The following is a 21,730-nucleotide window of genomic DNA, read 5'->3' as shown; positions in this document are numbered from 1 at the left end:
GCTGGCCTGACAGCCGGGAGGCTGGGGTCAGGCTCTCCCCATGCTCCATCGTCAGTGGCCAGTGTGAGGGGCAGCTGAGGGCACTGGGCCCAGGCCAGAGGTGTGGGTTCTTGTCTCATCTGGGTTACAGCTCTCTCAGGCTGCTCCCTTGCTCCCCCTAGGCCTCAGTTTCCCCCATCAGAAAAACGAGGGATTTGGCTAAATGGATTTAGGAGGGGCGGGGGCTCTGAAGTCAAATCCTGCTTGACCAACCGGGCTAGGGGATGTTGAGAAAGCCACTTTCCTCTTTGGACCTTAGTTTCCTCATCTGTAAAATGGAAACAATGTTGGTGCCCCTCCCTCACACAGATATGATGAGAATTAAATCGGGCAAGGTATGCAAAGTGCTTTTAGGAGGGTCTGGCATGGTGAACACAGTCAATAAGGTGGGCTACCCCATAATAGTCATCTAACCCTCATCACCATCGTCATCACGTCTGCTTGGACACAAGAACTGCTTGTCATTTCCCTCCCCTTTGGAGAAGAACATAGCACATGGACACATCTGCGTTCAAATTCCAGCTCTTCTTTTCTCTAGCTGTGTGGCCTTGGGCAAGGTGCTGCCCCCATCTGGGCCCTCAGTTTCCTCATCTGTACAATGGAGCTGGTCAGCCTTGCCACGCTGGGTTCCAAGAGATGACAGATGCAAAGTAATGGAGCTATTCTTTCTTCCTAACTCACCTCTGCCCATGCCCCCGACCCTTGCCTTAGTAGCCCTACCCCCTCCTCCTCCCTCCTGGCCAAACGCTGGGTTCCTGGTGAGGACTGAGGCCTCTGTTCTGAGGATGCTCAGAGCAGCCTCTGGGCCCACCCTCAGCCAGCTGTCCCTTCCTTCCTTCCCCAGCTGTCCCCTCCAACCCATCTGTGCAGGGCAAGGTGGGGCATGAGAAAGAGCACAAGAATGGTGCCACGGCTTGCTGTGTGACCTTGGCTAAGTGATGGCACTTCTCTGATCCTGTTTCCCTAACACTGCAATAGAGGGGTGGGATGAGATCAAGGTTCTGAGCCTGGTCCTGACCCTGTGAAGTTGCCTGCAGAGGTCTCTGTGTGGAGGGAAAGTCTATGGCTTTGATCAGGTTCTCAGAAATCCCTAGGATCCTTCATTTAAGAAGCAGGTGATTTCCTTTGAGAGGTGATATCCGGGTCACTGGGAGACTGCCTGTGTAGTGGGACAAGCTGGGGTCAGGGATTAACTGAACCTGGTTTAAGGAGGGTAACTTAACCTTGCAAACCTCGTTTCCCTTCTGGAAAATGCAGGTAATGCGTTTTCCCCCTCACGGGACTATGGAATGAAAAAAGCCTAGTGCTGTGTCTAGGCTGCACCCTGCCCCCACCCTACGTCCTAGGTGTTGGGGCGGGGGGGCGGGCGGGGAGTCTATGCAGGTGGGCCGCCAGGCTCACCTTCTTGCAGAAGTGGTGGAGGTGGAGCAGCGTCTCCAGGTCTGTGCGTTGCCGCTCGGCTGCCATGTAGAAGTGGGTCAGCTTAGCCTGGAAGGCCCGCTGGGTGAAGGTGAAGCCTGCCAGCTCCGGGAGCTCTGTTCCTCCCGCCTCCCTGGCCCTGGCTGCAGCTCCCAGCCGGGCCGCCTGCTTGCACAGCTCCAGGCCACGGCGGTACTGGGCCTGAGCAGGGAGGGGAGGGGTGTCTACTCAGCTCCAGCCTTACTACCGGGTTATGAGACTTCTTGAGCCTCAGTTTCCTCATCTATAAAATGGGAACCCAGGGTTTACTTTGCCTGCTGGGATTCTGCTTAGCATCACCCTCTTCTGGCAAAATTCTCCAACCCCAGAGTCTGGGTTACAGGCTCCTCATCTGTGTCCCCACAGTTCTCCCTTTCTGGCTATTTCCCTGTTGCCCCCAGCCCCCCATCTTGTCTCCACCTTCCACTGGCCTGGAAGTTCCCTGAGGGCTGAAACAGAGGCTGAATCACCCTGTGCCCCAGGGCCCAGCACATCAAGGATGCAGATTCTCTCCCCTGACCCCAGCTCTCTGAGGCTGACTCAGTAGGGCTAGGGTAGGACCCTGGAATGTGTATTTTAAGAAACCCTCCAGGCATTCTGTGATGGGTCATCTTTGCACTTGGTAGTCAGGGAAGGCTTCCCGGAGGAGACAGTATCTAAGCTGAATGCTTTGTGTTCCAAGTTGCTCTCCTCACTGTCTTGGGAAGCTTTCTTCCACTTTCCCACCTCCGCAACTTTTCCCCAGCCGTGCCACCCCTGTCTCCTGCCCTCTCTATCTGCTCCCACCGCCCCGTTCAGTTTTAGAAACACACCGCAGCCTGAAGGAAGAAGTCCTCAAACTCTGTGTGGGCTTTCTCCACCGTCTCCAAGCTTCCGTCCTTGGGGGTCAGCACTTGCAGGCACTGGCTTCCTTCCTGCTCCATCCAGTTGCTGACCTGGGGCAGGGGAGGGAGGTTTGGACATGAGGGGCTGCTGAGGAGACATCCTTAGGCCAGTTCGCCACCTTCCTGGGAAGCTGAAGTCTTGTCCTCAGTCATCTGGGGGCTGGGCCTATGCCACTGGCCTGGACTGAAACCCTCCCAATTCTGGGGAGGAGAAGAGACAGCTTGGGGTGGGGGTGGGCCATAGTTCACACCATCCAAACGGCGCCAGAGGAAGGTGCATGGACCTGCCATGAACTCCCTGTGTGAACTGCACAAGTCACTTCCCCTTTCTGGGCTTCAGTTTATTCAGTGGTAAAATGGGGTAGACGTGAGGATTCAAGGAAGGACAGAGGGGGTAAAATGGCTCTTGATCCCATAAGCAGAAGTCTTCTTCGTATTCTGGGGTGTCTTAAAAGAGCATCACCCACTTTATCCTCACAAAGCCCCATGCAGCAGGCACTAATATTATCCCCCGTTTAACAGGTGAGGAAACCGAGGCACTGAAGAGTTAAATACCTTGTCTAGGGTCACACCGCTAGTAAGTGCTAGAGCCAGCATTGGAACCAGGCCGTCTGGTTCCAGGCAGACTGTGCTCCATGGCCCAGAGCATGAAGGGATGTGTTGGTTCTAGGCATCAACAGCTGGACAGAGTGGTGCCAGGTGTGGGCTCCAGGATCAGACCCCCAGGTGTGCGACCACGGGCAGATGACATAATGGTCTCCCAGTCTGTTTCCTTTTCGATGAGTAGGAGAAATCCTAGCATCTTCCCCACATCACTGGTAAGGGATGAGGTTGGAAAGCGGTGATGGACACAAAGGCTCTGGCCCAGGGCTTGGCGCTAAGTTGGTGTTCAAGAAATGCAGCTTCTGGAGTTATGTCTTCACCTATCAAGCACTATGGAGTGCATTTCATGTGCTCCAAGAAGGCCTGCCTGGTGTCCTTTTAGCAGAGCAAAGTGTCTGGCTGGGGTGGGGCCTGGAGAGGCAGGAGCCGCCCATCCCCCCTCCCGTCCCATCCCCGGGCCAGCCTCCTCCTCCTCTCTCACCTGGTGGATGGCAGCTTCCAGGTGGCCCAGGCGGACGCGGAGCTCCAGCCTCCTCAGGAGGTGGTTGGACACAGTGACGAGGACATGCAGCTGTTCATCCACGAGGCTGTACAGGGCAGCAGCTTCGGCCAGACGGCTCCTGGGAGGCCGAGGAGTGTGAGAGAAAACCCAAGATGCTGATCGCCTGCCCTGGAGCCCCAGCACTCCTGCCCAGCATAGGTATGCCTCCCCGGCTCCCACCAGCTCTGTGGCCCTGGCCTGGGTATTTCAGCTGCTGACTTGCTGTGTGAGCTTGGGCAGGTCCCTACACCTCTCTGGGCCTCAGCCTTGGCCTTCCGTGGGACTGGGAGGACCAGAGGACGCAGCGAGAAACCAAATGACCCTCCCTTTCCCCAGGAGGGTATGAACCACGCTGGAGAGATCTGGGTTCAAATCCCAGCCCTGCTACCTTCTAGTAACAGAACCTTGTGCAAATTTCTCAACCTTTCTGTCTCCGTTTCTTCAGCTATAAAAAAATGGGGATAACAGAACCCCTTTCACAGGGGTGTTGTGAGAATGAAATGATCTAACCCCTTGGCTCTCAATCCTGGCAACACAATTAGAACCTGCTCTGGGAGCTTTAAAAATCTCGATGCCCAGGCCCCTCCCCAACCCACCCGAGTCCTGTTCAGAGTGTGGCCTGGGCCTCAGCACTTTCCAAAGCGCCTCAGGCAAACCCGCCCTCACGCACTCAAAACACTTAACACAGTGCCTGGCCCACCGTGCTGTTAGCGCTTGTTCTTTCTTTCTTTTTTAAAATTAATTTTTATTGGAGTATAGTTGATTTAAAATGTTGCATTAGTTTCTTCCGAGATGGGTCATCTACCCTAGCCCTGCTGAGTAAGCAAAGTGAATCAGTTATACATGTACATGTATCCACTCTTTTTTAGATTCTTTTCCCATATAGGCCATTACAGAGTACTGAGTAGAGTTTCCTGTGCTATACAGTAGGTCCTTATTAGTTATCTATTTTATATGCAGTAGTGTGTATATGTCAACCTCGATCTCCCAATTTATCCCTCCCTCCCCCTTCCCCCTGGTAACCACAGGTTTATTTTCTACTTCTGTGACTCTATTTCTGTTTTGTAAATAAGTTCCTTTGCTTATATGTGGAATCTAAAAAAAATGGTACAAATGAACTTATTTACAAAGCGCTTGTTATTTCTATTGTAATGATGACAAGTGGCTGTAACACACCTCTCCACTCTGGCCTCTACTTTACAGATAGGAAAACATTTACACATAGGAAAACTGATCCTCCAGAGAGAGGTTCTGACTCACACGCGTGGCAGTCTGAATTGGAACTCAGTCTACGGCCTTTTCTGCACATGATTTAAGCAAATGATCAAAGCCAGCAAGACATAAATGAAGGGGTACAGATGGGATTTCAGGAGAAACTTGGGTGAAGGGAGGAATCTCAGGGCTTTCCCAACACCCCTCAAATCCCACCCCACCCTCCTCTGCCCTTGGGGTCCTTTAGAAGGAAAAGGAAAAAGAGGAGATGGAAGGAGAGCCCGTTCTTGCCCTAAGCCTCCTTATCTGACTGTAGCTTCCCACAGGTCACTGCCCTTCCATGGAAGGAGTGAGCACCCAGGGTGCGTGAACGGGATGGAAAATGCCAGTCTGTCTGGCAAAGGGAGGGAGAAACGGCGGGCAGGCAGGAGCTGCCTAAGAAACACGCAGCAGCTCACGCGGGACCACAGCGCTCCCTGGTGGAGCTGCTGGTGGCCAACGGTCTGGAGGGGCCTATGTTGGACCAAAGGGGCTTGGGGGCCCAGTCAGTGAGGCAGGGGCATGCTGGGAAAAGCAGTGCCAGCCCCACCAGGCTGTGTGAGAGGCAGTGAGGACGACTCCACACCGAGCAGCAGGGTCCACTGCTGCCCAGCGCTCACATCAGCATGAATCTCTGTGGGCAGAGCTCAGGGTGGTGTGTTCAAGATTCTGGGCTAGGCTGCCTGGCTTCGAGTCTCAGCCCCACCACATCCCAGCTGTGTGGCCCTGGGCAAGTCACTTAACCTCTCTCTAAACTTCAGGCTCCTCCACTGTAAAATGAGGATAATAATCCCCTTCGTGGGTGGGAATTAACCACATTAATATTCTTAAAGCCCTCTGAACAATGCTGTGTTCATACTAAGTGCTATTGGGAGGAGGAGATTAAATAAATAAAATGTTTTTGGAAGCTTATGCAAACTTTGTAATTGTGTTCATTCTAACAGAGATAAAATATATACAACTACCGGCTGATTTAATTACTGATTTGCACCTCCACCCCACTCCTAAATTTAAGAAAATTGGTTCTTTCTAGGAATGCATATTTCTTGTTCTGTGGTTCTGTGACCCTGGCACACCACGAGATTCCCCTGGCCCCTGCCACGAAGGGTAGGGCAGTGCAGGGGTTAGTGCTCAGCTGGTCTGGCTGTTACTTCCCTTCGCTTAGCCTCAGGTGTCCCATCAGCCAAATAGGAGGATGTGAGCTTCACGTGGTCTTTTGAGGAACGAGAGGTGGGCTCTTAAAGGGGCTTAGCCCAGTGTCTGGGTCAGAGAGCATCCTTGGTCCATGACAGTGACCATAAATGGGGGTGCTGTCCTCTGATGCCTGGGCTGAGGAGGGGCAGCAGAGAAGGGACTTGCCAAGGTAGAGGCTGGGGGCCCGTGATCAGGCCTCAGCCCAGGATATGGGCCCGGCAAACACCCCATCCTGGGCATCTTCAGAGCCCACCCTATGTGTCCCCTCAGTGAAGTGACCCCAGCTCCGAGTCCCAGCCTGGGGAACAGGAGGGGGTGGAGAAGGAAAAGCCTGGTGTCCGTACCTGACGTCCGGGTTGAAGTTCAGCCTGCTGCCTTCCTGTCGCAGCCTGGCCAGGGTGGCTCCGCCTTCTCGCTGGAGGCTCAACAGGCCTGGGTCCCTCAGCACAGCCTCCATCAGCTCCTTGGACTTACTCAGACACCTGGAGGCCTCCTGCCAGGGTAGGGAGGTAGCCTGAGGCTCAATCCCCACTTTCCTTCTATAACCTTCCAGGGCTCCCCACACCCCAATCACGCCTGACTCCCCCAGTTTGGCGTTCAAGGTTCTACAGAAAGTCTCTCCTTTCTATCTCTAAAACATCTCCTCAAGCCTAGCTTCCTCTCATCACCGTGGCAACCTCACTGGTCCAAGCACCATCATCTCTTGCTGGGATGCCCATCTCAGCCTCTTCACTGATGTCTCTGCGGCACTCTGGCTCCCCCTGCAGTCTGTTCTCTGAATGACAACCGTATGGATCTCAAAGTGCCAATCTGATCATCCCAGTGCCGCTGCTTAGAACTCTCCAGCGGCTTCTCTGCCCATTCAGAATCAAATCCCAACCCAACTGCTCCCTGATACAGTCCCGTGGATCCAGAAGATCCTCTCATTCTATCCTCCCCTCCCCCACTCTGTTCCACACTGGCCTCCTTGCTCTTCCTGAACAGACCAAGCACAGACCAAGTCCCATGGCTCCGTCTCATCCTTCAAGGCTCACCTTCTACACCCTCCTTTCCCATTTTTCTCAATCTTACTTTCACAGCATTCAGCATCACTTGTAATGACATGTCCATTTCTGTTTATTTTTTAAATTATGACCTCTCGCACTGTCATGGGCCCCATGAGGGCAGGGACAAGTCGATTTGCCCCAGGCTGGGTCTCCAGGCCGTGACACGTGGTGACTGTCCAGTAAATATCGGTTGAATGAATGAATGAAAACAGAGCCCCTTCACTTAGCCCTTGGTCCATAAAATGTGGGATGGGGTATGGTTTCCCCACCTCAGGCTCTTGTCTCACCTGCACCCCTCCAGGGGGGTCACCCTTCTCAAACTCCTTGATGGAAGCCTTTAGCAGTGAGGAGGCCTGGCGGAGGTCAGCGAGGAAAGGGTCCAGCTTCTGCAGGAAAGGAGGCCAGAGTGGGGATGTTAGCCTGGGCCAGTGAAGGGGGTGCCTCTCCCCTCCTCCCACCAGGAGGACACGCGGGGTGGTGGTTCTCAAACTTTAGCTGCATCAGAATCACCTGGAAAGTCAGTTAAAAAGCAGGCTGCTGAGCCTTCCTCCTGAGTTTCTGGTTTAGTTTCTCTGGGGTGGGTCCAGAGAGTATGCATTTCTAACAGGTTCCCAGGTGACACTGATGCTGCTGGTCCAGGGACTACAGTTTGAGAACCACTCATGCTGGGAATGAGAGAGAAAAAGAGAGAAGACAGGCCTGACCTACTCCCAGGCCTGTGGGAGAGGAAATGGTAAGAGGGCGTGAGAGGGGGCAGGGGTAGAGGACATCCTCTCCGGGTCCCACTTCAGCGCAGCTCCACCACTTACTAGCTCTGAGGCCTTGGGCAAGTTTCTTAACCTCTCTGTGCCTCTACTTCCTCTTCTGCAAAATGGGATCATTTCCCTCTTCCCTGCCTTAGAGGCTTGTGGGAGGACTAAATGGGTTTATTTGTGCCAGGCACTTAGAATAGCACCAATATTCATCCTCATTATCAGTTTTATATGCTGGCTCTATAGGTAAGATTTCATTTAAAGGGAAGGTTTTAAAGCAAAAGTATAGTTCAAAAGCCCCTGGATTAATTGGAGGCCTCTGGAGAGGGGAACTGGGGGCCTGTGGGACAAATAGGAAAAGAGATTTTTTCAGTATATGCCCTTTTGTACCGTTTGAATTTTGAACACAGGGTCTCTTCAAAAATAGACCCAATCTTAAAAAGAAGAGCACCAGGCCGAAAGCAAATAAGCAAAGAGCCACGTTAGACTATAGACCAGTGGTTCTCCGTGGGTGATGGTTTCGTACCCCAGGGGACATTTGACAACGTCTGGAGACACTTTTGGTTGTCATAATTTGAAGGATGCTATTGTCAGAGTGGGTAGGGGCCAAGGATGGTGCTAATCACATGACAGTGCACAAACAGCTCCCCCAGAAAAGAATGATCTGACCCCAAATGTGAATAGGGCTGAATTCGAGCTGCCCTGGTCTAGAGAAAGCCCTGGGAGGGCAACTATGGGCACTGGTCCCGGTGCGGTTTAAGCCCAAAAGCTCCTGTGTGTGGCTGTGCAAGTTGTGTCCATCCTATGCGTCCTCATGTGTTAAATTGGGCATGAGGTGCTCCCTTGCAGGGTTGTGGTGAGGAAGGATTGAGGTCACACAGGAAAGGAGCCCAGCCCTGGAAGTTTCCTTACTTCTTTCCTCTTACAGGAGGGAGCACATCTGCCTCCCTCACCAGACCCCAAGCTCCCCGAGTTTTGTGTGTCCACAAAGCAGATGTCTGTAAATTTATTTGCAGTTAACACTAACATCACTCTTAGCATGTGCCAGACACTCTTCTAAGCTCTTTACACACATTAACTCAAGCCTCACATCAGCCCCATTTTGTCATTGAGGAAGAGGGCTCTGAGAAGGTGTATAACTTACCCAAGGTCACACAGCAGAGCTGGGATTGAAACCCAGGCCTTCTGGCCCCAGAGCTTGAGCTCTTAGTCACTCCACTCTGCACCCTCACTATAAACACTTGTTGAATGACTGTCTTGGAACCTGATAAGTTCAGTGGATCCATGGGGCAGGACGGTGAAGGGAGAAACAGAAGGGGTGAGGGTGTGGGGTGACGGCTGTGATGGTAGACACCTGGAAGAACTGTACCCATTCACCGTGGCAGTAGGGGAAGGGGCCCTCCAGGGCCGTGGGCAGCTGGCTGGGGTCCACGTGGTGGCTGAGGGCCTTCAGTGAGGTCAGCACCTCCACCTGCAGACAAAGAAGCAAGTCAGAAGGACCAGGGGACTCAGTGTAGAGACAGATGCTTGAGAAGGTCCTGCCTAGACCCACGCCCCAGCACCACTCCACTTCCCATGGGTAAGGCTGGCCCTGGCTTTAAGAGCTGCTTTCTGGGCAAGGGATCTTCCCTGGAAGCTCTGACAAATCAAAATTGAGAACCAGACCCTGGGTAAGGAAAGGAAAATAAACAGCATTCATACTGCCACTCTCCTAGCCTGTGCCCGAGGCAGACATTAGTCAATCACGGAACTCCTTCCTTCTGAGCTGGGCTCTTTCCCAGCACAGCTGTCCAGGCCATCAAACAAACCGACTGAAGCTGGCCCATGCCGTGTAACTTCTTCGTAATCATTGTACTGTTCTCTGGAGACCCATCAAGGTACTATCTTCTTGGGGTGGTTGAGAAAGGTCACCAAATCCTAACAGTATCCCCTAAGATATGGAGCACGGACTCGGTGACCGCATCTCCCAGGCAGTGATGCTTGAGGCTTATGCTCTGAATGGCTCCAGATACCTAAGCTTGGCATGGGGAGAATTCTGTGGCGTTTTGGAGCCCAATTTTTTTGCGGTACACGGGCCTCTCACCACTGTGGCCCCTCCCGTTGCGGAGCACAGGCTCTGGACGCGCAGGCCCAGCGGCCATGGCTCATGGGCCCAGCTGCTCCGCGGCATGTGGGATCTTCCCGGACCGGGGCACGAACCCATGTCCCCTGCATCGGCAGGCAGACTTGCAACCACTGTGCCACCAGGGAAGCCCTGGAGCCCATTTTTCATGCCTGGTATTTAAAGTGTGGTCCACGGACCAGCAGTACCAGCATGACTCAGGAGCACGTTAGAATGCAGAATCCCATCCAAAACTACTTAATCAGAACCTGCCCTTTGACAATCCCCAAGAAATTCATAGGCACCTAAAAGCTTGAAAAGTACATCTCTAGTTTACAATGTGCCTCTTTGCTAACCAGGAGGTAGAAGGAGACCTTTAAAATCATTTCCGGGGGCTTCCCTGGTGGCGCAGTGGTTGAGAGTCCGCCTGCCGATGCAGGGGACGCGGGTTCGTGCCCCGGTCCGGGAAGATCCCACGTGCCGCGGAGCGGCTGGGCCCGTGAGCCATGGCCGCTGAGCCTGTGCTTCCGGAGCCTGCGCTCCGCAACGGGAGAGGCCACAACAGTGTGAGGCCCGCATACCGGGGAAAAAAAAAAAATCATTTCCGGAAACAGGGCAGAGGGCAGGGTGCCCACGTTCGTGACTATGGTACATGGCACTGATTAAAGGGAGCTGCAGTGCTCTTTCCTGTGAAGTCCCGAATCAACTTAGCAACTAAGTTGGAGATGCTGAGAGAAACTAGGGAGAGGGATACAGGAAGAGCCAGGTGAGGTGTGGAAACGGCCCCTTTAGCTTGCTGCGTGGCCTTGGACCTCAGTTTCCCCATCTGAGAAGAAGGGGGGGAGGGGTTGACAAGATGAAGCTTTCAAGTGGGTTTCACGCTGCGCGCAGCTCTCAATCACATGGTCGTGCCCACCCGGAGCTGCTAGGGTTGCCAGGGAGAAATCATTCTGGGGCTGATTTGGCAATGCTTGCCATGGGGGCTGGGCAGAAGAGTTGTAGCATCCTGGACTCGTATCTAATGGACCTACACTTGATTATTTCAGGGCCTCTCCTAGCTTGTGAATTCTACCATTCTTCACCCCAGCTCAGCTCCAGCCCACCTCCCCTCCGCCTCAGCCGATGCTGCCTCCCCCTCACCTGGAAGTCAGATAATGCCTCCAGCTGGAGAGCGGCCTCCTGCTCCCCCAGGAAGAGCATAGCACGGATGGAGGTCGGGACCAGAGCCTGTCAGAGAGAATCATTTCAGAGCTGATCTGCCTAGGCTTTCACTGAGCCTCCCGGCTAAGATGTAGGCAAATGGGCCACAGGGATGGGGTGAGGGTTCCCCATGGCTGGGACCCTTATGTGGTATGGAGGGCTCGGATCCTTATTTGGAGGGTGAGTCAAATGACTTATTGGGAGTCACTGGAAGTCAAGAGAACAGCAGGTCCAAGCTGGACTGCAAACTTCCCAGGTGCCCCACCCCCTCTGGGTCTCAGTTTCCCCATCTGTAAAGGGAGAAGAAAGAGGAAGAGGGGGTAGAGGTCATGAGCTGAGCATATGCCAAACTTCCATTTATGCTGCTGCCCATACTGGTGAGTTAGCAAATCTCTTCCCTCCCCCATTCTCAGTTCATGAGCTAAGCCTGAGCCAGTCAGTATGTCACATTCCCCTGACACAGAGATTGGCTGATGCATGGACAGCTGAGCGAACCTGGCCTAAGGAGACACAAAGAAACTTTTGCTAAGACTTCTGGGAAAAGAATCACTCTTTCCTACTGGACTTAAATGAAAGCCCATATGAAGTTAGAGCTGCAGGGAACCACACTGCCACCAAGAGGGGGACCTGGCTGAGAATGGCACTCTCCCAGGAGAATGGGGCCAGAAATAGGGAGATAGAAACCCGATCTTGGTGGCAATATTTGACCCCTGAATCAAGCCATACTTGAAGTTGGATTTAACTCCCGGACAGCCGAGTCAGATAAACCAATGAATGACCTTTGTCTTTAAGCGTGGCTGGGCTGGGGTTTCTGTTATGTGCAGCTAAGACTCCCTACCTGGGCTCCTGGCCCCAACTCTGAGCCGCTCAGGATCTGTGAATATCCTAAGGCCCCCGGTGCTCCCAAGACTTGAGGCTGAGGCTGTCCACCTCCCACTCACCTGGGTGGCCTGCAAGGCACTGACCAGACCAGGATGTGGGGGCTGTTTCCGGGCATCAATCACGACCGCCAGCCCCTTGGTTTTATCTTCAGGCCTGTGGGTGGTAAACAGAATTGGCAGTCTTGCTGGATGAACTAGGGCCCTCTAGGGGGAAGGACCCAGTGGAAGGTGAGGGAAACTAGCTGCTAGAAGCCTGGATTTACTGGTGAACTCTTCATCTCATGGGACAAAGTTCCAGTGCCTCCCTGTGCCCCTGACACACACCACTTCCAGGAAGCCCTCCATGATTCTTCTCCAGGCAGTCTGTTATTCCCTCTTCGGTGCTCCCACAGTACCTCACACAGCTCTCTCTTACACCCTAATAATCATAACTATAAGCTACTATCCCAGTTGCAGTAGGAGTCACCTAACCTTCATCCACCCCTTTTGTGTGGGCAGGAGGTTCACTTTGTTCAAGAATCTAATTCCCTCCCTATAATCATGTCCTCCCTCCACCAAGGGCTGGTTTCTGATTGGTTGAGGCCCATAGTAGACCCAATTCCGCTGGCCAATGATTGGTTTAGATATGGAACATGTGACATTTTCTGGACAATGAGATGTGAGGGGATGTTTGCTGGGGGTTTTGGGGAAAGATATTCTCTCCTTTAAAAAGTTCCTACAAAGAGATATAAGGCAGAGACATAGACTGATACATTTCCTTAGCAGGTAAGACATTTTGAATTGGAATTTGTTACTTGCACCCAAAACACCCTCATGGGTTCACAGTGCACTTTTTCAGTGATTACCTTAGGATTTTCCAAAGTGGTCCAATTGCAGGACTTGTTAAAATAGCAATTCCTCACCCCCACCCCCGCTCCACCCCCCAAGAAATCTGTCCAGCAGGCTGGGGGTGGAGCCAGGGAGTCTATGCTTCCAAGTGCCCTGACCATTCACCCAAATTGGGGAAATAACCCCCAACCACCTTCAAGCCTTACAACCACCCAGTTCATAGATGAAACCAGAGGTGGCCAGTGGGGGCGTGGGGCTATGGCAGTCACCCAGGCACGCTGTTTCACCTCTCTGGGAGGATAATAATCGTGCGGGCTTCAGGGGGCTGTGCTGAGGACTGATGGATTCATTACTGTAAAGTACTCAGGGACTGTGCAGAGAAACAAGCATGTCAATGTCTGCTGTCATCACTATCCTAGGGGGGAAACTGAGGTACATGGCGGTGCCATAGCAGACAGTGAGAGGAGGCTCTCGGAGGTGAGGCCAGGGCTCTGACTTCGTGCCCCACACCTCACCTGCCTCTCGCTATGCCCATGCTGGGAGAGAGGTTTATTTCTCCACCTGCCTCCACTACCAGCCTGGATGCCCCTAGAGGTCAAGGCCCAATATAGGAGTATCTGGGTCCCTAGCATGGCCCAGCATGAAGCCTGGCCCAGGGCAGGTGCCCAGCAATGGAGTGGAGAAGCCAGCCCAGCATATGAGAACCCCATGCATAGTTCACACTGCACCTCACCCCCACCTCTTGTGACCATGCTTGGTCCTTAGGGCCCACTTAGTCATCCCTCCTTTTCAGGGAAGCCTCAGAGAGGGGAGGTTACCACCTACAGGTAACACAGCGAGTTGGTGGGATTCCAGTATTCTGTCTACCATGCCACTTAGCACAGAATGGGGGTTTCCATCTCCTCCTCAGACCAGAAAAGCCACTCCACTTTGGATAAGAAGAAAAATCTCAGTGGCCAGCAGGTGGTGGTGATGGCTCCTGTGGGGTGGAGAAGGTTCCAAAGGGTTCCATCAGTCCCTCCACCCCCTACCCCAGCAGCAGAACCTCTAAGTTGGGATCTATAGCCACAGTCCCAAGCAAACACCACCTCTGAGACCGCTCTGGCTGGGGGCTGGGACTCAGAGGAAAGATGGTGCCTCTTCCCCAGCCAGTTCAACATGAAGTCTGAATGGGGAGGGGGGGTGGAGGGAAGGGGAGGTGTTAGAAATCAGCCTGGTCACTCATCACTCATTCATTCTTTTACTCTCTCACTTATTCATTCATTCACCCATTCACCTGTTCCTTCATTTGCTCAACAAATATTTATAATTCATATGCCAGCTCAATTATCACCTCCTCAGAGAAGCCTTCCCTGATTTCTCAATTGAAATTAGCTGCCCCCCACCCTCTTCTCACACTACAACAGTGGCTCTCAAAATGTGTCCTCAGCCCAGCAGCATCAGCATCACCAGGAAACTTGTTAGAAATACATGTTCTCAGTCCTTATCCAGACTTAGTGAATCAGAAACTCTGGGGGTAGGGCCCAGCCATCTGTTTTTACAAACCTCTGGATGATCCCGATGCCTGTTGAGTTTGAGAACCACTGATCTACAACATCCCTGTTTTCTTCACCACATTAACACCCGTGAGAGCTGCTTGTCCGTGTCTGTTTCTTGCACACCATCCACCTCCCCCGCCAGCCTGTGAACGCCCTGATGGCAGGGACCAAGTCTGTCCTGCTTTCCCCCCAGCATCTGGCTCAGGACCAGCTCTGGAAACAGATGACTGGATGGAAGGATCTCTCCATCTGCTACCTGGTGCTGGGCTCTGGGCTGAGAGGTCGACGGGGGATGGGGTGATCAGGCTAGCCCAGCCCCTTACCTGGGGATGGTACACAGGTAGGAGAACAGCTTGGTGACCTCTGAGGCCGTGCACCATGGTGCCTCCCAGGGCCCCTTGGTTGTTGAGACCAGAAGCAGGGGCCTCCCTGCCCTGTCCCGACCTCCTACAGGAGAAAGCACACACATTGAGAATTTTGGTGGAGCCCCCTCTACAGGAACCTGCTCTGTGGCCTCCAAGCCTTTGCCTGTACCGGTCCCCCTGCCTGGATACCCTTTCTCTCCTCCCCCTGTGAACTCTGAACTCTTATTCATCCCTCAAGACCCAGCTCAAAAGCCACTTCCTCAGAAAAGTCATCCCTGAAACACTCCTCCATGCAGAGGCAGCCTCACCCTCCTCTGGTCACTCTCTGTACTGGGCAACCTGGGAAATGAAGCTCACGGAATGAGCTTTGGGGTCACGCAGACATGGGTTTAAGTCCCAGCTTAAACCCGTGTTTAAGGGACACACTGACTTGCTGTGTGTCCTTAGGCAAGTCAGTGTGTCTCTGAGTCTCAGTTTCGTCATCTGTTAAGTGGGGGAGAATATAATACTGAACTTATGAAGGTATTTTGAAGACTAAATGAAACAGTTCCTGAGAAGCACATGACACAGGGCAAGGGCCTAATAAACAGCAGTCGTTATAACAATCATCATTTCTGTCCTCATCTCAGCCCCCGTGTGGTGAGTGTGCAGCCCATGGCTGCCAGCTCACTATTTATTCTTGCTGACTTCCAGCCATGAGTTCTCCACCCACTATTTCCTGTTCCAGGAATCAGGACAGGGTGCTCCATGCTCCCCACAGGGGTCAAGAGTCTGAGTCCCAGGGGGTCAGCACAGCCTGTCTATGCTGTGGGGAAGGGCAAGTACAGGGGGAAAGAGTCCCAGGCCTCTGGAAGCTGAGCCTGTCCTGCACCCTGGGCTCGGAGCCCTGCCCCCCAGAGTCACCTAATTCAAGGCCACCCTGCAATGAGCAAGATCATGCGGGTACAACCCTCCACAGTGTATAAGTGTGTGAGACCCTATGTAGCTCATGAAGCCTTGGACAAATTTAACCACCTTAACAAGTGCTGTCTTACACAGGGGTGCAACCATCTAGAGCATTCTTTCTTTCACATATGTTTGAAAATTTTAAAATTTAAAAAATTTTAAATCTACATTTGTATATACATTTTCTGCAAAAATATATACATTAATGTATACATTTGTATATACACACAAATATATATATTTGTACATATATGTGCATATATATGTATATATATTTTTTTATATCCTCTTGATATCATGGGTTTGATTTTTCCTAATATTCATTTATACTAAATTCCAAAAGGAAAACATTTTGTTGGGGACAATATGGGAAATTTGAATATGAGCTGGGTATTGAGTAGTATTAGGAATTATTTTTAATTTTTTTAGGTGTGCTTAATGACACTGTGGTTATTAGGGAAAATGTCCTTTTAAGAGATGCGCATTAAAATATTTACAGGTAAAGTATGAAGATCTGTAATTTACTTTAAAATACATCAGGAGAAAAAGAAAGATGAAACATGCCAAAATGTTAAGATTTATTAAATCTGAGTAATGGGTATGTGGGTTTTCATTATTCTATCGTCTCTACTTTTCTCTATATTTGAAATTATTCATAAAAGGAAGTTTTTTAAAAGTGAGATAATTAAACCATGAAAAAAATTACATAACTTGCAAAGTTAGAGATGTTTGTACATACCCCTCTGAAATCCTCTCAGAGCCATTGGGTCCCTCAGGTCAGGAAATGCTACATTACGTCCCCGGGCCCATTTTATTGATGAGGAGACTGAGGCCTGGAGAGAGGAAGCAGCTTCCCCGTCTGCCACAGTACCCAACTTGCCAGTTAAGGTGGGGGTCATGCCTGATTCAGCCCTTGACCCTGGACCACACCGAGAGATGAGCTTTTGTCTGCTGTATTGGAGCTCAATCACAGCTCCAGTGGTGCTACTCCCCTGCTCTAGAACCTTCCGTGGCTCCTCATGGCCTCATGCAGAAAGCACAAATTTCTCAACCTGGCACTTAAGTCTCCCCAGGATCTGCACACTCTTCCAGCCTCATTTCATATACTTTGGGTTATGAGCTGAATTGTGTCCTCTCCCCCCAAATTCATATGTCAAAGTCTTAACCCCCTAATACCTCAAAATGTGACTGCATTTGGAGATAAGGTCTTTAAAGAGGTGATTACATTAAAATGAGGCCATTAGGGTGGGCCCTAATCTAATATGACTGGTGTCCTTATAAGAAGAGGAAATTTGGACACAGACACACATTGGGAAGACCATGTGAGGACACAGGGAGAAGATGGCCACGTACAAGCCAAGGAGAGAGGCTCAGAAGAAACCAGCCCTGCCAACACCTTGATCTTGGACCTCTAGCCTCCAGAACTGTGAGAAAATAAATTCCTGCTCTTTAAGCCCCCCAGTCTATGACACTGTTAGGGTGGCTCTAGCAGACTAATACACTATGTCTCTCCTTGTCACCAGTGGCCTGGCTGGAATGGGTCATCTGTCATTGCGTAAATTAGCCTGACCCTTTCCCACCTCCCCACCTTTGTTCACACTGTTCCTTCTGCCAGAGGTTCCCTTCCCTGTCCTCTCTCCATCTGGTGAAACTCTCTTCAGCTTTCAAAGTCCAGCTGAGATGCCACCTCCTCCAGGAAGACATCCTCCCTGCCCTCTAGAGAGACCTTTCTCCCACCCCAGGTTCCCCCAGCAAACCTAGGCCTCTTTTAGATCCTGCAAGACTGAGGGCTCCTTAAGGGTTTTCACTGGCTCAAATTCTGTATATCCCAGTGCTCAGCACAGGACGGGAGCCAATAATCAATGTCAGGAATTGACCAATGAATAAATGGTCAGAGTAGGGCCTCTCAAACTTTGGTGTGCTAGGGATCTTGCTACAATGCAGACTGTGGTCCAGCAAGCCTGAGATTCTCCATCTCTCTCTAGCTCCACGTGATGCTGATGTATCTGGTCCCCAGACCACACTCTGAGTAGCAAAGGGTTCAAGCACTCAGGACATTCCATACTGGGACACAGTGACCAGTTCAAGTGTCTGGTCCCCCCGCCAAGCTCTGCCTGGCACAGGGCTCTGCACACAGCCAGGGCCGGCTGAGCACACAGATGCTGGCTGAGTGCACTGGAGTGATGGACAGCTGTCCACCTGATCTGCTTTCACCTGGAAGGCCCCTTTGCCCCAGATGCTGCCCTGTCTGACAGCTGGTGCCAGGAATACCATCCTTAGCATCTCAGAGCCTGGCTGGAAGCTGCGCTGTTCACATTGGGTTTTGATCTCAGGAAGAAATGGAGACAGCAGGTTGGGAGGTGGTGGGTGGTGTTACCCAAAGGCACTGAACAACTCGTTGTACCTTCTGAAGCACTCACTCCAAGTCTTGGGGTCGGGGGAATGCTAGTAATTTAACTGGCAAGCAAGTTAAAGCATTTTTAAAATATTGAAATATATATTTTTATATGAAAGTGTAAATATAATTCTTAATTATAAGAATTATCATAATGTATAGAAATTTTAAAGACAAAGATTTTAAAGATATGTACAGAGCCACCGAAAGCTCAGGGTGAGGTCTCAACCCCTGAGACCCTGTTCCCTCTCTTCTGCATCAGGGGCTTTTTGAGAAAAGCCCTCTCCAGAGGCTCTGTGCCTGTGGTTGAAAGACTCATGGCTCCAAAGATGTCCATTCTGGAATCCCCGGAGCCTGTGGATGTGCTAGCTTACCTGGCAAAGGGACTTTGCTGATGTCACCAGCGTAGGACCTTGAGATGGGGAGATAATCTAGACCTAGATTATCTAAGTGGGCCCAATCTAATCACATGACCCTTAAAAGTAGAGACCCTTTCCTGGCTTCAGTCAGTCCGAGAAAGATACCAAGATAGATGAAGGGTTAGAGGGATGTGCTGTTGCTGGATGTGAAGGTGAAGGAAAGGACCACAAGCCAAGGAAGGTAGGCAGCTTCTAAAAGCTGGAAAAGACAAGGTATGGATTCTCCCCTAGAGTGTCCAGAAAAGAACACAGTCCACTGACACCTTGATCTCAGCCCAGCGAGATCTGGGCTTTCTAACCTATAGAACCGTAAGATATTACACTTATGTTTTTCAAAGCCACTGAGTTTCTGGTAATTTGCTATGACCACAATTGGAAAGGAATATGTAACTCCCACCCTCAGAATGGGAGCAGGCATTCACACCTTAGTGTTGATTAGTCTCTTTCCTGAGAACAGATCTTTGTGGAAAGTTTGGAGCTGAAGGGACCCGAGGAGAAGAAAGGAGGCAACGAGGTGAGGGAAAGATCCTAATGGGGAGCCTGGGATGCCTGCCTCACACGGGCTGGCCTGGAGCAGATCTTGATCTTGGAGCACAGACTTTGGGGACTGTTTCCGCTACAAGGAAACTCCAATGGAAGCAAAGAGACCAGTAAGGATACTACTGTAATTGGCAAGCAACTATGCTGGTTTGGCCCTGGCTGGTGTGAAGTCATCAAATTCTGTATATAATTTGATGGAAGAGTTGACAGGACTTGCTAACAAATTGGATGTAGGGTGTAAGAGAAAGTCCTCCAGGATCTAGTGTTCTAGGAAAGACTAGAAGGCTGGGAAGGGTGCAGGGGGGTGTGAAATCAGGAGTCCATCTTTGGTCATGTTAAGTTAGAGATGCCTGTTAGACATCTAAGTAGAAACATCAAGTACACGGATGGATGGACGAGTATGGAGTTCATGGGCAGAGTCCAGGCTGGAAAAATAAATGTGGGGGTTATCAGTGTAGAGACAATATTTAAAACAAATATTCACTAGTGAGATGGGATGAGATCGCCAAGGAAGTGAATCTAGGGGGAGAGGAGAAGGGGTCCAAGGACTGAGCTTTGGGGAGCCTCCAAGGTTTCCAGGTTAAGAGATGAGGAGGAGGCAGCAAAGGAGGCTGAGAAGGTGTGGCTGGTGAAATAGGAAGAAACCCAGGTGAGAGTAAAGGCTGAAAGACAAGTTGAGAAGGCCTTTCAGTAAGGAGGGAGCAGTCATCTGTGTCAAGTGCTGCTGATGGGTCAAGGATGCTGAGAATTGACGATTGGATCTAGAAACATGGAAGTCATTGGTGACCTTGAAAAGACCTGCTCCAATGTCAAGGTGGAGGAAATACTCTGATTAGAGTGAGTTGAAGAGAGAATAAGAGGAGAGGAGGTACTGAGATACGGAGCACAGACAACTCCTATGTGGGGTTTTGATGTAAAAGAAAGATGAGAATAGGAGCCTAGAATGGGTCACTCCAAGCTGGGCATGCTCTTATGCTGATGGAAATGGTCCAATGGAGAGGAGGAAAGGTGATTATGTAGAGAAGAGAGGAGAATCTTGCCAGAGGGATGTCTTTGAGTAGGTGGGGAGTTGCAGTGCACCAGTGGAAGGATTGTTCCCTGTATCTGGAATAGAATGCTGAGGGGGTGGGTACCGACGTAGGTAGGTAGCTAAATGGGGTGGCAGGAGTTTGTGGACTTTCCTTTTGATTGCTTCTACTTGCTCAGTGAAACAAGAAGGAAGGTCATCAGCTGAGAGCAAGGCTGAGGGAGATGGTGGTGAAGGTCAGAGGAGGGAGCAGGTGTGAAATCATCATTCAGGAAGGGCAGTGGGGGCACCTTTCGAGACTCTGGAAGAGTAACAGGATCCATGGGCACCAGTGGTACCCACTGGAGGCCAGTGATCAGGAATCAAATGGGCAACCAGTCGGTGTGGTTATGTGGACTTTATGGCTTTGTTCAGCTGTAAGGCTGCAAGGGGGGAAAGCAGGCAGAGAGCTGGATTTAACTGAGGTTAGGATTTCTCCAGGAAAGTGTGAAGACAGAAGAGAAAGGCAAGGGAGATGAGAGTGTTTAAAAGGAAGTGATCACATTGATGAGCCATGGAATGGAGGCTGGGAAGGAGGAAGTGGGGACACGATGGAGGGTGGGGAGGGACAGTGAAAAGGTGGTTGGATCAATGGGTTCAGAGTTCTGGGGGACAAAAGGACTATTAAAATTGAGGTAATGTGTGATCTGGGAAGAGAGACATTGTAATGAGGGAGGGAGTAGTGAGTTATGGGGGACGGTCATGGGAGGAGTAGCTGGGGTAATGAGGACAAGATCGCTGATGAAGAGAAGGTCAAGGAAGGGAATGGAAAGAACGTCCATGTGGAGAATGTTCATTCACTCCAATATTTTTGAGCACCGACTATGTGCCAGGCACTGTTCGGGCACTTGGGACCCATCAGTATATGTTGCAAGCCAAACAAATTACAAGAGAGTAATTGTGGAAAGAGTGACAGCAAGTCAAGTCCAATCTGCTTCCTCTCCTCCTCTTCCACAAGGAGGAGCATGAGGCTCAGGGAGGGCAAGTGACTCTTCCAAGGTCACACAGGGAGCTAGGGGTAGAGCTGGAACTAGAATGAAGGTCTCCAGCCTCTAAGAACAGGGACTTTGATGTATAAAATCTGAGCTCTTGTAACACGACAGCCCTAAAAGGATCATGAGATTCTGTGTACATTAATATGGGAATAAACAGCATGAGCTTCAATGATGATGACCAAGAAGATGACAGACAATGCTCCCCAGGAGCTTCAAAATGACAGAGCAATGTCCCCACAGACGTGTCCTGCAGAGATTTAGAAGTCTATGAAGTAAAACAGAATTGAAGAACAGTCAGTTCCCAGAAAGCACAGTGGCTTCTCTTGCTGCCAGAACTTTGCACATGCTGTTCCCTCAGCTTGGAACACCATTCCCACCACTCTACATGGACAACACCTACTCATACTACAGGACTGAGCTTCACATTACTTCCTCCACCCCAAGCCTGGGCCAGGGGCCTCATCTGTCCTCCCACAGCCCCCTGTACCGCCCCACAGTCACAATTTTTTTTACACTGTATTGTAATAACCTGTTGAATTTTCTCCACCACTAGAATATAGGCTTCCCGAGGGCAGGCTTGGTTCCCTGCTGAAGCCTCAGTGCTAAGCCCAGGGCGTGGCACACAGCGGTGCTCAATAAATGTTAATTGCAAAGATGAACAAATATTAAACAGGAGTGATAATGCTCTC

General features: G+C 51.1%; 1 protein-coding gene across 6 annotated transcripts in view; it reads right to left on the bottom strand.

The window, feature by feature from the left end:
* The window catches only part of KIAA1755 (KIAA1755 ortholog), a 66,997-nt gene that overhangs the window by 27,102 nt on the left and 18,165 nt on the right, over positions 1 to 21,730 (bottom strand). For 3 of the 6 annotated variants that reach the window (XR_010836345.1, XM_067012251.1, XM_067012253.1), the window contains 9 exons: positions 14,640 to 14,763; positions 12,011 to 12,104; positions 11,010 to 11,096; positions 9,123 to 9,239; positions 7,304 to 7,402; positions 6,315 to 6,463; positions 3,466 to 3,604; positions 2,310 to 2,432; positions 1,441 to 1,659 (listed from right to left, as the gene is read on the bottom strand). Coding sequence is in view for 5 of the 6 variants with exons in the window: in XM_067012251.1 (XP_066868352.1) it covers positions 1,441 to 1,659; positions 2,310 to 2,432; positions 3,466 to 3,604; positions 6,315 to 6,463; positions 7,304 to 7,402; positions 9,123 to 9,239; positions 11,010 to 11,096; positions 12,011 to 12,104; positions 14,640 to 14,763 (1,151 nt within the window). In the remaining variant the exon portion in view is untranslated. The remainder of the gene's footprint in view (positions 1 to 1,440; positions 1,660 to 2,309; positions 2,433 to 3,465; positions 3,605 to 6,314; positions 6,464 to 7,303; positions 7,403 to 9,122; positions 9,240 to 11,009; positions 11,097 to 12,010; positions 12,105 to 14,639; positions 14,764 to 21,730) is intronic. The other 3 variants (XM_067012252.1, XM_067012254.1, XM_067012255.1) reach the window with 3 other exon arrangements.

This window comes from Kogia breviceps, chromosome 14 (assembly GCF_026419965.1).
Source record: "Kogia breviceps isolate mKogBre1 chromosome 14, mKogBre1 haplotype 1, whole genome shotgun sequence".
Classification (NCBI taxonomy): domain Eukaryota; kingdom Metazoa; phylum Chordata; class Mammalia; order Artiodactyla; family Physeteridae; genus Kogia; species Kogia breviceps.
This window is presented reverse-complemented; position numbering and strand designations above follow the sequence as displayed.